This window comes from Dasypus novemcinctus, chromosome 8, assembly GCF_030445035.2.
Source record: "Dasypus novemcinctus isolate mDasNov1 chromosome 8, mDasNov1.1.hap2, whole genome shotgun sequence".
In the NCBI taxonomy this organism is placed as follows: Eukaryota; Metazoa; Chordata; class Mammalia; order Cingulata; family Dasypodidae; genus Dasypus; species Dasypus novemcinctus.
In genome coordinates, this window is record NC_080680.1 from 41784129 (window position 1) to 41799839 (window position 15711).

The following is a 15711-nucleotide window of genomic DNA, read 5'->3' on the forward strand; positions in this document are numbered from 1 at the left end:
AACATGCTTTTTTTCTTTCAATAATATCTTTGATATCTTTCCCTGTCAGAGATCTACCCCATTCTTTTGAAATGCTCCCTAGTATTCCCAAGCGTGAAAGAATGTATCATAAATTATTGAGTCTTTTCCTATTGTTAGGCATTGCAGTTGTAACTACTTTTCACATTACAAGTAATACCACAAAAGACATCTATACAGATTTCCCCTTGCACTTGTGTGAATATTTATGAAGGCAAGAATGGAATTAGTGTACATGATAGCTTCTGAAAGGCACTGCCAAATTCTAGAGAAAAGCTGTGCTAATTCGCTCCATTAGCAACAGGCCATGAGCTGTTCTGTCTCTCCTATCCTTGCCAATTCTGGATATTATGGATTAAAATTTAAAAATTTAAGTTCCTCCCACCTTATTCCAGTTATAATTATAAACTGGAAGTTAATATACCTCCTTTCTGAACAGTGTTTCCTGTCACTGACTTTCCTTCCCTTAGCTAGTCTAAAATCCCAATTTTGAAATTAATAAAAATAAGTGGTTTCTGCTCCTCTTTTTACCCTTTCAAAGACATCTTCTTAGGGACTTTGTATAGGTTTTATCATGGTAAATAGATCGTTGGGCTAGTTGCTGGGGGAACTGATGTTAAGATCTACCATTTCCTAGATGTATAATCTAGGGCAATTTATTTAATCTCTCTGAGTTTCCTCATCTGTTCCCTAAGGAAGAGGAAGCAGAGAATGTCAAAGCAATTCCTATTAAAAAATGTGGTCTTCTGAACTCTACTTTTGTGCCATCAATGCTATTTCTTGTTATTATAGGGTATTATTCAATATCTGGTTAGACCCTTCACCAGAAAGGAGGTGTATGACTACAGTAGACACACCTGCCGTGCTGTGCCGTGTGTCTGCTGAAAATTCCCTTCTACTTCTCCAAAAGTCACCTCAAGTAAAGAAAGTGCCCCTGCTCCCTGCACTGTTTCAGCTTGACACACAGGCCACAAAACCCATGCTTCCTTGTGCTCTCAAAGGACTAAAGCTCATTTAAAAAGAAATAGTTTGACTAGCCATATATCTTTTTTAAAAATGTCTTGTTAGTTTAAAACCTGTCCATAAAGAAAGCTCCAGGCACAGATGGCTTCACTGTACTTTCTACTAAACATTTAGGAAAGAAGAGGGAGTACTTCCCAACTCATTTCATGAGGCCAGCATTACCCTTATAACAAAACCTGACAAAGGTGTTGTAAGGAAAGAAAACTGCAGAATAATATATCCCTCATGTATATAGATGTAAAATATCTAAATGAATTTTTAACAAACTGAATTCAACAATATATTAAAGAGTTTATCCTTAGAATGCAAAAATGGTTTAATATTTGAAAATCAGTCAATGTAATTGGCAATATTAACAAGTTGAAAAGAAAAAATATATATAGTTAATAGATATAGGAAAGGCATTATATAAAATCCAATACCCATTCTTTATTTTAAAAAGAAACTCTCAGTATAATAAAAATAGAAGTGAACCTCCTAAATCTGTTAAAGAACATCTGTGAAAAATCTACAACTAACATCATATTTTTAATGATGAATGATTGAATGCTTTCTTCTTAAGATAAAAAAGAAGACAAGGATGTCCACTCTTGACCCTTTACCCCTTCTAATCAACATCATAGTGGAAGCTGTTGCTAGAGCAATAGGGCAAAAAAGAGAAAAGGGAATCCAGATTGGAATGAAGAATAAAGCTGTCTTTTTTTTCACAGACAACATGATTGCCTTTTTAGAAAATCGAATGGCATCTATAAAAAGGCTACTACAACAACCGAGTTTAGCAGGTTGCAGAATTCTAGATCAATATACAAAAATCAATTGTATTTCTATATACTGGTAATGAACAATTAGAAATTGAAATACAATAATATTTAAAATGGGATAAAAATATAAATTACTTAGCAATAAATCTGACAAAGGCTATGAAAGACCAGTACATTAAAGTGTACAAAATTTATTGAAAGAGAGAGGAGTGGGGGTGGGGTGAGGAGTGGGGGTATATAGGGACCTCTTATATTTTTTAATGTAACATTTTGTGTGATCTAGGTATCTTTTAAAAAAAGATACTAAAAAAAATCAGTGGGAAAAGACAAAAAACTACATTGTTGTACAACAATGTACATAATTGAATGGGCATTTAAAGCGATGGGCCATTTCAAATGCTGTCAAGATTGTGGGAGAACTAATGCTCTAATTCATTGCTAATGGAAAATTAAAATGCTAATACACTTCAGGGAACAGTTTGAGATTTACTAAAATTAAATAAACATCTATCACATGATTCAAGCAAAAAAAAAGTATTGAAAGAAATCAATGTAGATAAATAGGAAAATATTTATCTAAATATTATTAAGAAATTAGTTCTCTCCAAATTGATTTATAGATGAAAGAAAATAAAACAGGCAGGAAGAAATTTGTCCAAGTTTACACAGGACTTCTAAGCAAGTATAGGTTTCTTTCTACTAAACTGCAAATACTAGCCCAGTAGAATATAAAAACAATAATATAAAGTTGTGGGGGCGGCAGACTTGGCCCAGTGGTTAGAGCATCCATCTACTGTATGGTAAACTGCACAGATTCTCTTTCTTTCCTCTCCTCCCCACAACTTTAGAAATTTTTTTTTTAAGATTTATTTATTTATTTATCTCCCCTTCCCCCCACCCCATCCCGGTTGTCTGTTCTCTGTGTCTGTTTGCTGCGTCTTGTTTGTCCGCTTCTGTTGTTGTCGGCGGCATGGGAATCTGTGTTTCTCTTTGTTGGGTCATCTTGCTATGTCAGCTCTCCGTGTGGGCGGCGCCATTCCTGGGCAGGCTGCGCTTTCTTTCGTGCTGGGTGGCTCTCCTTACGGGGCACACTCCTTTGTCCCAGGCAAAACCCCAGCAAGCTTTTTTGTAGTAATTTACAAACTGATTCTAAAATTTAGGGAAACGGACTTTGGCCCAGTGGTTAGGGCGTCCGTCTACCATATGGGAGGTCCGCGGTTCAAGCCCCGGGCCTCCTTGACCCGTGTGGAGCTGGCCATGCGCAGTGCTGATGCGCGCAAGGAGTGCCGCCCCACGCAGGGGTGTCCCCCGCGTGGGGGAGCCCCACGCACAAGGAGTGCGCCCGTGAGGAGAGCCGCCCAGCGTGAAAAGAAAGAGCAGCCTGCCCAGGAATGGCGCCGCCCACACTTCCCGTGCCGCTGACGACAACAGAAGCGGACAAAGAAACAAGACGCAGCAAATAGACACCAAGAACAGACAACCAGGGGAGGGGGGGGAATTAAATAAAATAAATAAATCTTTAAAAAAAATAAAATAAAATAAAATAAAATAAAATTTACATAGAAATCGCAAAGGATGTGGAATAACCAAATCAATTACAAAACAATGTTGAAAAAGAAGAACAAAGTTAGAGGATTTCAAGACTTATTATAAAGCTAATTGTAAAGCTGCAGTAATTAAGAAAGGGTAGTATTGGTGTAAAGATAGACAATTTTATCAATGGAACAAAATTGAGAGTACAGAAATAAACCTTTAGATTTATGGTTAATTTATTTTCAACAAGAATGCTGAGACAATTCAATGAGGAGAGAATAGTCCTTTCCACAAATGTTGATGGGAAACCTGGATATCCATGTACCAAAAATATATGTATTTAAATACATGTATTTAGAAACTTAGATCGCACCATGCAAAAAATGAACTAAAAATGGATCATAGACTTAAATATAAAAGCTAAAGCTATAAAAGAAGAAAACAGGAAAAAATCTTTGAGACCTTGGGTTAGGCAAAGATTTTTCAAACACAATATCAAAAGCACAATTGATTCAAGAAAAACAAACTGGTAAATTAGATAATAAATAAAAGCTCTTGTGCTTCAAGAGAAACCATCAAGAAAATGAAAAAACAAGCTATAGACTGGGAGCAATATTTTGCAAAGCATATGTCTGACAAATGATTTTTTTACAAAGATGAAAAGTCAATTAAGTGAAGAAAATGGTGTTTACTACATATGGTGCTGGGAAAATTGGGTCTCATTGTGTAAAAGGAAGAGGAGAAGGAGGAGGAAGAAAACAACTATGATACATACCTTTCACTCTATATAAAAATTAACTCAAAATGGACTGAAATTGTTAAAACAATAAAACTTGTTGAAGAAAGCATGGGAAAGATATTTGGGACTTGGGTTGGGCTGAGATTTCTTAGATAGAACACCAAAAAGCACAATCCTTAAAAAAAATTGACAGACTAGACTTCATCAAAATCAATAGTTTCTGCTCTTCAAAAAAACATTCTTAAGATAATGAAAAGGCAAGTCACACAGTGGGAGAAAATATTTGAAATCACATATTTGATAAAGGATTTGCATCCAGAATATATTACGAACTTTCAAAACTGATCATAATAAGGAAACAACCCATTTTAAAAGAAGAGGCAAAAGATTTGAAAAGCCCTTCACCAAAGAAGATTTACTGATGCAAATAAGCACATGAGACAATGCTTGCTGTCATTAGGGAAACACAAATTAAAATCAGAATGAGATACAACAACATACCTATTTGGCTAAAGCAAAACAAAAATCTGACAATGCCAAGTATTGACAAGGTTGTGGTGCTACTTGACCTCTCATCCTTTGTGTGTATGTTTGTGAGTGTGTCTTCTCACCACTGGTGGTGGCTGGTCTGCGTATTTGCTTTGGATTATTCTGTCTGTTCCCCTCCCCAACTCTGCAGAGTACAGAAGGGTGAGACCTTCCTTTTCAGTTTTGTGTCTGTACCCAGAGCTCAGTGTGTAAGAGGTGATCAGCATGTCACTTGGGCCACTGTCTGCTGTTTAGAAAAATCCCTCCTGGAAGTTGAATTTTGCTAATTTTGGAATTAAATAATGAACATTTTATTGAGCTCTTATAGGGAACATTGTGCTAATTACAGAGAAAAGAAAATGGTTCTTGCTCTCTCCTTGACTGCAAAAGACCAAGCCAAGGTAAATGAAATCTATCAAAAAGAGCAGATTTACAGAAAGCTAAAAGAACACCATATGTCTCCAGGACATAGAATGATTAAAATAACAATAACTCCCCGTTTTTAAAGACCATAAATTGTGCCAGGCCTGAGCATAATTTGAGATGCTTGCCTCAAAGTGTGTGTTTCGTGGGATAAAGGACAGAGCTTTCTTATATATCACTATGCTCTTAGCCTTTGCCTCTGCGCTGGCGCTAGAGGTGTGCAGTGAATCCTTGTGGAGGGTGGGAGGAATCTCAAACGTCTTTGGGGAATGGAAAATAGGACAACCACTTTGGAAAAAACAATTGGGTAGCTTCTTAAAACACACACTTAAAAGCGTGAGTTATAATTGTACTTTAAAAACAAAATCGAGGCTATTACCTGGCATTAAGTGATTACTCATTAAATATAAAGTCTGTTACTTTACTATGATTTACTATACTATTTTATACTATGGTGGTTTCCCTGGAGCAGAAGCAAATGGATTCAAATCTTGACTCCACCACTTACTTTTTTTTTTTTTAATTTTATTTTTATTTTTATTACTGTTATTTATTTTTTATTTATTTCTCTCCCATTCCCTGCCCCCCTCCCAGCTGTCTGCTCTCTGTGTCCATTCTCTATGTGTTCTTCTGTGTCCACTTGTATTCTTGTCACCGGCACCGGGAATCAGTGTTTCTTTTTGTTGCCTCATCTTGCTGCGTCAGCTCTCCGTGTGTGTGGTGCCACTCTTGGGCAGGCTGCACTGTTTTCGTGCTGGGCGGCTCTCCTTACAGGATGCACTCCTTGTGCGTGGGGCTACCCTTTGTGGGGGACACCCTTGTGTGGCACGGCACTCCCTGCGCACATCAGCACTGCACGTGGACCAGCGCCACACGGGTCAGGGAGGCCCTGGGTTTGAACCCTGGACCTCCCATGTGGTAGGCAGATGCTCTATCAGGTGAGCTAAATCCGCTTCTTCCACCACTTACTATTAATAGCTGTGTGACCTAAGGCAAATTAATTCTTTGTTTCTCAATTCTCTCATCAGGGAAGTAAGAAGTAGAATAGTACCACCTCATAATTTTTTATATACAATAAATAAATTAACATGTAAATTGCTTAGTTTCTTGGCATATGATAAGAACTCAATAAATATTAGCTATTATTTATGCTACTTATTAAATAGTATTACAGTATATGGCTGGCTCAACTCCCCTGACATAATTGGCAAATAATTTAAATTGGGCCAATTAGTAATACATTATATGCAAAGGAAAAAAATAAGGGGGCAACTCATTGTTGTTGAATATTTCTTTTTATTTAGTGATCCAGAGTAGATTTCACATCATGGACACTATATATGTGTGTATGTATGTGGAATAAAGATAAGATTTAGAAAATCATCACACTCATTTATACTTTGGGGCTTATCTGGTTCCAATCTAAAACATTCCTTTTAAGTGAAATAAGATCTGAAGACTCCAGAAAAAGCACTTATGTTAGCATGTCAAAGGAATGATCCAAAAACTGTATCCCATATATTTTAATGCACCATGGAAAATACCCTTTGTAATTTTTATAACTGCTCTCCTCTGGAGGACCATACTAATGAAGCCACTTTGCCTTCTGTGGACATATCTTTGTCATGCAGAGCTATGCAGTCAAAGACTGATTTAGTTAGCTCTTTTATTCCTCAATTATCTCCTTGCTGATATTACATTTCTCTATAATATCTAGGGACAAGCTTTTATGTCCTCACTGTCTGTGATAATGGCTTTGGATCCCAATTACGGGACAGGGGAGTAGAGTAATAGCCACTTGCATTCCCTCCCACTCTTAATTCTATAGGGCATTTGCCACTCAAGTTCTATAATTGAGACTTTTAAATAAGACAAATAGTGCTGCTCATGAAGGGTAGAGGAAAGTTTAGATTTCCTTTTTCTCTCAAGAGGTAAAGATTGAACTATATAGAAACATAGAATGCATGATCTCTTTTGGGAAAAATATATTTTCCTACTTAAAATTATTGCTATATTAGACTGGAAAGGTCCTTGAATAAATGTCATTCTATCTTTCATGTCTATAGACCATGTCTATCTTCAGAAAATAATCATAGTATTCTCTTCATGACTTTTGAAAATGACCCTTGGTTTAATGAATAGCATGGTACCACGGTTACTTGCTTATCTTAATTCCATATATTTTTATAAGTTTGTGTGGATTGCTGTTTGATGACATACTTGGGTGCTATTAAAGCATTATTTCCTCAGTCATTTTCTCCAAATGAACCAAAAAGTGATTAACTTTAGAATGTTTTTGATGTCTTGGTGAAGGGTAGAACTCTTAAGTAATTAAACTTGTTTACATGCTGTTTATTCCTGGTGTATTATCCACAGTGACAGTGAAACATTTCATGAGTGTTATGGGCAGCATCATAAACGCCCTTAAATTTTGTCTTTCACTGTGGGTGATTAAGGTAATTCTGGAAGAAGGTCAAGCTCAAGGAGAGCTGGGATATCAAGGAATGGGGTATCATCTGTTTTATTACTCCATATTTTACTCCCAGTGAGCTGGTAAACAATTAAAATTCAAACACATCAGTGCATATAATTCAGTTACTCCCAAAACACCATAAAAATGTCTCCCTGATCAATAATTGCTCATTATGACATGCATTTTTTTGTGCTGGCTGTCAAGGTGCTATTTGCTGTCAAAAAGTATGGAAAGCAAGCCACGCTCATCAGCCTAGAAGCTACAGAGAGCAAACCAGCTGTGCCTACCTCTGAGCTCCTCTTTTCCCTTGTGCATATACTCTCCATCTTCACAAGTCCACACCATCAAGGCCCAACTCAAGTGCCAACACAAGTCTTTCCTGGACTAGTCAGAAGTAATCATTCCCTTCTCTGAATTTTCAAGGCATGCTGTGTGTATTTGTCTTAAAAGTTTTTGCCATACTTTATATTCAGTTCTAATTATTTGTCTAAATGTTGTCTTCTCAGCTAAATATGGAGTCATTTTCACTAAATGATGATTGCATTTAGGATAGGGGCTCCTTTATAAGATAGGATTCTTGTGTATTCTTCTTTGCATCCTCTGCAGTACCTTATTCTCAGGAGATACTTTTTCAATGTTTGTTGAATAGAACAATGAATAAAATGGTTAACAAGCAAATATCCATATCATAACCCTCTAAGACAGTCATTCTCAGTTCTGTTAGACCCAACACCCTCTTTTTGCATCACAAATATTTTATAATGCTAACTTTATAACCCACAAACACCATCATTTTTAGAAATCAATAAAATGCCCAACTTTAAAGGAGAAATAAACATAATATGTAAAATAGCATGTATGGAAATATGCCACTTCTTGGTCACAACCACATAGAAAAGTTCATGAAATAGCCAATTGCACCTGCAGGAAGTGTCATTGTGAATATCTCATCTACAAAAGCAGTCTCACAGCTGTGTTGTATGGGTGACTGGAACACTTATTACTGGCAGCATTGCGGTCAGTAATGTGATTTTCCAGAATGGTGGAAAACTCCTGGTCGAGCTCTTACCAGCACAAAGTTTCATCTCACCTACCTTTACTTGGTGTTGCATTGCTGGAAACTTCAGTGCAAAAGTACTTTGTACTTATTTGTAAGATGGTGTAGATTCTTGGCTCATATATTTACAAATTGGTTTTTCACCTCCATGAATGTCAAAATCAGAACAGTTGATAGTTGTTCTGGATGCTGAATTTTAGGGTGATCCTTCATTGTGTGTGACGCACTATGCATTGCAGATGTCAAAAATCATTCAGACACTCTAGTTACCAAGACCATCAAAAATGCAAATACTGCTCACCCTTATTGAGAACCACTGCTGATAAGAAAATTGGGATTCCCAAGTCCATCCAAACCACAGTTTTAGCAGCACATCTGGGAAACGAACTACACAAAGACTTCCTAGAAAGGGTGGAATGGAAAAGTGAATAAGAACAACAGCCCCACTCAGGTATTTATTCATGTTTTGGGAGAATACCACAAATGGAATCCTAAAATGGGGACTTTTCAGAGTCCTACCCTTGCTATTGATAGGAAAGCCAATTTCCCATCTAAAAAATATTGTAGTTTGGTAGAAATAAGGCTATTAAAAGAGTTTTAATTAAATCTACACATGAAGTAAGAATATCTGGACCTATATCTCATGTATTCTCCTCTAGTGGCTTTGTCATTAATGCTAATAATAATAGCTGTTATTATGGACCTGATGTGTAACTATCTTAGTTCAGATTCCCTAGAAGCAGAGCCTGAAACAACTGTACATGATTCATTAAGTGGATGATCTCTAGGAAAAGCCTGTAAAGGAGTAAGGTAAGCAGGACAGCAAAGCTAACAGAGCCACCTAAGGATGAGGTCTCAGATAAAGTCTAGTCTTGGCTTGATCCACAGAGTCCTTGGAGGGTAAACGACACTACAAGGTTGCCCCACTGGCCAACTCTGAGACAAAGGAGTGGAACTATTTACCTCTGTACCAGTCAGGCATTGGTCGCCAGTGTGCCAAAGTGAGAAGCTTAAGGGGCAAAATAGCTCAGGTGTCTCTGGGCCAGGCAGCTCCTACACACACAGCAATATATATATTATTTTGAAGCATTCTCAAATTTACAGAAAAGTGGTAGATATAGTACAAAGACCTTTTTCTCCTGAACCGTTTGAGTGTAAGTTGGTCATCTAATGCTTCATCACCCCCAAATACTTTAGTGTGTGCTCCCTACAAACAAGAACGTTCTCCATCATAACCACTATACAACCATTACATTCAAGAAATTAACACTGATGCATTATTACCATCTAATCCTCATTCCCCATTCAGTTCTCACCAACTGTCCCAAGAACGTCCTTTAAAACAAAAGGATCCAGTTCAAAGTCATGCATTGCATTTTGAAGCCACATGTCTTTAGTCTTCTTCATTCTGCCACAGATGCTCAAATTGTCTTCAGTTTGACCAGTGTAAGGCCCTTTAAGCTTGTAAATTTTCCCAGCAGTCTCTGATCACATCCTTGCTTCCTGACACAAGATAGTCCAGGCTGATGTTATACTTTCCTTCCCTCAGCCCTGGAAGAAACCATTTCTCCAAGAAGCTCTGATTCATTTTCATGGAAAATAGGACTTAGAAGCCAAGACGTAGGTGTTGGGTGTGTTCATTGCTATTAAGATGTTGCTCCTCCCATTTCATCTTAGCAGGCAGAGTTGGGAAATGTGTGTGTGTGTGTGTACTGAAAACCGTGAGTTCATATTACTACTTGCAATTCTAATCCAACATCACAGTATTCATTTATATCTTTCGTTCTATATTGTCTTCCTTTCTATATATTTTTTCACTTCTCCTGGCTCCTGTTGTCCATAATATGTTAACTTACTTGACTAGTTCCTCTCTATGTAACCAATTTTCCATTGCCAACAGTTCTCCAAGTATTTCTGATTCTCCAGCCTGGGTTCTGTTTATTCTATCACACTGCTTTTAAAAAGAATGTTCTCAAAACATACTTGGTCTTTGGGGTGTCCCCAAATATATAGGAATCATGTTTGAAGAAAAAGAATGTAGTTCTCTTGGAAGCAATAAGGTGTGTTCATTGCATGAAAATAATTTTTCTACTCCTTGGCCTACTTCCCCATCCTTCTCATTGTGAATAGTCTCAGTGGGAACTTGGCCTTTACTTGGTACCAATACCAGGGTGGCATAATGAAGAGGGGCCTCTGCAGCCTGTGGCACTCAGCCAGGGGCCTCACGAACTACCAAGTTGTGGTTCCTGTCTTCTGTGTCTGGCACTTCTGAAATGAGTCATCTGTTCATGCTTGCCAGCCCTGGTCCTCTCCTCCCCAGGCAGCTGTACTCTTGCTGCCACAAAGGAGCTTTACGATTCTCTGAGATTTTAGAATGGAGAAGGACCTGCTACTTGAGGAAGGGGGGCAAAGTTTGCTCCGGTTTCAGACATACAGCTATGGAAGATGTCAGTCTTAACGCTTACCCCAGTAAAAATCCCAAGGGCTGCTGTGTCTATAGGGTTAAAGCGTTATGTACTGTGAAGGGAACCTTTAATATTATTCTGTAACTAATTTTTTAAAAACCCCTTTGGGGCCCACATAAAGAACTCCAGAAAACATTCTAGCAAAATGGAAGACCAAAAAAAGGAAGAAAGCATCCATTTGTATAAAATAGCAAAGAAACTATAGCCAGATAAATTTCGTGCCCCGCCCCCAGATTTAAGCATCTTATGAGCAGAAATTTTTATTTTAATTTTCAGATAATAGTGTATGAACTTTTTATCATAAAATCTTAAAGCGTGGGGAAATCTTAGAAGTCACCTCATGCCATGAGTCCCCCACAATGAAGAAACAGAGGTCCAGAAACAAGTGACTTGAGAATGAACACTGAGCTTCATGGAGGCAGATATGCATCTCTCATTCTATACCTGTGTGTGTGTGTGCGTGTTTAATGTTCACCTGTAAGTAAGCACTCTTAGAAATAGGTACTTTTTATGAGACAAAAGATAAAATGAAAGCAGATGTGGTTCTGGTTGCTTAGCTAGACAACTTCCTGATTTTTATTTCTGTGGCCCATGAAGATTTTCTTGTGAAGAGGCATGTGATATTAAACATTCCTCAATGCCCTCTGGAGTATGCAGGTCCTTAGAAAGGCAAAGGGCAAATTAAGTGGAAAAACTGAATTTTAAATCAGACAGAAATCACTGTTTGTTTTCAATCTTAGAACTACTTGATATTAGTTAATTCCTTTGGGCATTTTGTTCCCTCTCTCTAAAGTGGATTTTTCAGAAAAATTAAATCACTGGCTCAGTGTGTTGTCATTTGGGACAGTGAAAAATCTTAGGAGGAGACCTAATGTTTGCTTATATTTGCCACAATTTTGAGTTGTTTTTTCCCCAGGATATTAAATCACATATGGCTTTTTTCCCCCTTGAACCTCTAGAGAAGTTTCAAAAACAGTCATTTTATGCACCAGGAAAGTCTAACCACCTAACACACACATACACTTTGCTGCCTAAATTAGATTGGTGAACTTTCATGAAATATCTGGAATATGCGAAGTCATAGAGACTAAGTAGATTAGAGGTTACCAAGTGATGTGGGGAGGGAGGAATGGGGATTTATTGCTTATAATAGGTAAGACTTTCTGTTTGGAATGATGAAAATTTTGGAAATTACATAGTGGTGACGGTTGACAACATTGTGAATGTAATTAACACCACTGATAAAATGGTTAAAATGGCAAATTTATGAAAAAAATTAATTGGAAAAATTACATAGGTGAGAATAACTTTTAAGAAGTCAGCAGGTTTATGAAATCCCACATGAGGCTTTCATTCAAAGATCTTTTTTAATTTAAAATAAACATTTTAATATAAAATAAATTTTGCTCACATGTGTATCTACTTTTTTTTAACCACTACTCTTTTGTACACTTAGAACTAGAACCAAAGTAATTTTCTTCAATATTTTAAGTAGTTATTAATTCTGAGAAACTTTTTTGTTTTCATTTATTTGAAGTTCCCCAGTTTGATCTGCTTTTCACCTAGCCCCACCAATACAGGTTTGGGTTAAGGCAATTCAAATGGCCAGCAGACATTAAAGATGAGGGCCATTTCCCAGGAAGCCCGAGGGCTTGAGTCAGTCATCAAGCTGATCTTACCTCTCTTCTAAGCTGTTTCTTGTCTCCTTTTATGCAAAACGAATTCCTTGTATAGGGAAGTGGATGTGGCTCAAGTGATAGGGCTTCTGCCTACCATATAGGGGGACCCGGCTTTGATCCCAGGGGCCGTCTGATGAAAAAGGAGAAGAGAAAGCGTTTCTGTGCAGTGAGCCAGTGCCCACACAAGTGAGTCAAGCAGCAAGATGATGATGCAACAATGACGAAGGGGACAGTAAGGTGAAGCACAGCAGAAACACGGAACTGAGGTACTACAGCTGACAGGGAACCTCTCTCCACATCAGAGGTCCCCAGGATCAAATCCTGGTGAATTCTAAAGGAGAAAAAGTGAAAAAGAGAAGACAAAAAGATATACAGATATACAGAAGATCACACAGTGAACGGACACAGACAGCAAAACTTCAGGGTGGGGGGAGGAGGAGGAGCGGGGAGGAAGAGGATGGAGGAGGGGGAAAATAAATAAATAAATTTTAAAAAATGTCTTGTCTATTCAGTGTACAAGGAAATCCAGGGAGATTGTATTGGTCTCTCTACAGATGACATTAGAACATCTCAATTTTTCTTTAATAAATTCAATCAACTAAAATTTATCAAACACTTATTTTGTGTGTGCCTCTGTGCATAACCCCACACCCCCCCCAAGTGATTAGAAATGCTCTGTGCTTGGATCATTTATCTGATTTCCTATATTCCATTCTTTATCTGATCTGCCTAATAACTCTTATATCACACTTTATGTCCCTTTACCAGTTCACTTAATAGTTTTTCTAATTGTGGGAGAAATCAAACAAAATGAGTGTGTGCTTCTGCATTTGGCTTTATGGCATGTTTCCAGGAAGACACTGAGTCATAAAAATGGGGAATACATATGTTGGTTTCTGTAGTTATGATTTGACAACTTATATCTGTTTTGCCTTTTTTCTTTATTTTTGCAAGGCAACAAAGACATTTATATGGGGTCTTAGAATTGCAATTCAAGGAGCACAGAATCAGGTAGCAATCCAAATCATATCCTTTCTTGGCATTTCCAGGCAAGTTTATGTTGTTTTGTTTCTTGTTGTTTTTTTTTTTTTTAGCAATTTTATTCGTACACCATACCACACATCCAAAGTGTACTGCCAGTTGCTCTCAGTATAATCACAGTTGTGTATTCATCACCACAATCAATTTTATAACATTTTCATTGCTCCAAAAAGAAAAACCCCATACCCCTTATACCCTTCTATTATTGACACTTAAAATTGGTGTGGTATCTTTGTTACAACTGATAAAATATTAAAAATATTCCTATTAACTACAGTCCATAGTTTGCATTAGGTGTATCTGTTGCCCTTTTCTTTGTGGTCTAATTTTTCTCAAGTGACAGTTCTAGATATATTTAAAACCCTTTCCATAGTTACACATTTTTGACACAACTTTTGTTCAAGTTCATGGAATGTAATTAATCAAGAATGTATGCAAAGATTTTTGGTGGATAAACCGTTTCTTTTTTCCTTAACCATGCCCCTCATTTTTTTAATTCACTATTAAGAACATGGATGTGGAGATTAAATGTTTTCCTCTATTTATATCTTCAAACGATCTATATTGGCTGCTTCTGCACATTGCTAGATTTTACTGCAGCCTCTCACACTAGAGTCATAGTTTAACTTCAGCTCGGAGCCAAATGCCCCACAGCCGAAATGACCACACCTCTTAAGCAGCATTTTCCCAGCCTCTGCTGCCTTTAATAAAGAGCCAGCCAGGAGGCAAGTTTGTGTCTCAAGACAGCAGAGCCTTGTGTTAGGCCTGGTGCATAATTAGATGTGATGAATTACAACTGGTCCTCACTTTGCAAGCTCTTTCAGCACCATATCTAAACCTAAGGTATTCGTTTTATTTTTAGTCTAATTTTTTTCCTTTTTATTTTTCCCTCTCTTCTTACAAATTAAAAAAAATAATAAAAAGAAACCAAGGAAGTTTGGAAACTGGTGGCTTCAGAAAGACTGGATCCAGAAATGATTTCCACAAGACGCTCCAGAAACAGACCTTTGAGTCAGAAACCCTGGAGTGCAGTGAACCCAGCTCTCAGGTATTTGCTCTCAACAAACACGGTTCCCGGGTGACTGTGGTGTGCTGCCCTGGGCATGCTGTGGATTTGCCTTTCAGCAGAAGGCTGGAGCTCAAAGAATGTTAGAGTAGGAGGAACTCTGCCATCTGAGTCAGTAATGCTTCCCCCCCCCCCCCCCCCCTTTCTTGTGGCTACGGAAATCAGTGTTCAAGGGAAGGCACAGAAACTCAGTAAGTAAAATAGATAAAAGTTGAGGGGCTTTGATGGGGGGTGGGGGGGCATTGCACATGGGGCCCTGCCCGTATCAATTCCTGTAGAATCTCTAGCTGTGCACCTGTGGCAGGATGCACAGCGATTAAGGCGCCAGCCTGCCTGGGTTCTCTTTGTGATTCTACCACAGGCAACCGCTGTAGCCTCAGGCAAGATAACTAAACTCTGTGCTTCAGTTTCCTCTGGCTGGAGACCAAGGGCATTAATAGTAGCTAATGGGGTTGTTTTGAGGATTGGATGAGTTAATACTCAAAAAGCACTTAGAATGATGCCATTAGTATCCAATATATGTTGGCTACTGTGGTTGCTATCGTTGTTATTGCAGAGTAGTTACAGTTAAAAGCCAGTGTGCTAGTCCAACCTCCCCTTTTTATAGATGAAAGAAAATAAAACAGGAAGAAATTTGTCCAAGTTTACACAGGACTTCTAAGCAAGTATAGTTTTCTTTCTACTAAACTGCAAATACTAGCCCAGTAGAATATAAAAACAACAGTATAAAGTTGTGGGGGCGGCAGACTTGGCCCAGTGGTTAGGGCGCCCACCTACCACATGGAAGGTCCGCAGTTCAAACCCCGGGCCTCCTTGACCCGTGTGGAGCTGGCCCATGCGCAGCGCGCAAGGAGTGCCCTGCCACGCAGGGGTATCCCCTGCGTAGGGGAGTCCAACGTGCAAGG

At 38.1% G+C, this 15711-nt stretch overlaps 1 protein-coding gene across 3 annotated transcripts in view; it reads left to right on the forward strand.

The window, feature by feature from the left end:
- DOCK8 (dedicator of cytokinesis 8) overlaps positions 1-15711 on the forward strand; it is a 246921-nt gene that overhangs the window by 75493 nt on the left and 155717 nt on the right. For all 3 annotated transcript variants that reach the window (XM_058301712.2, XM_058301715.2, XM_058301713.2), the window contains one exon: positions 14665-14788. In XM_058301712.2, coding sequence (XP_058157695.1) covers positions 14665-14788 — 124 coding nt within the window. The remainder of the gene's footprint in view (positions 1-14664; positions 14789-15711) is intronic.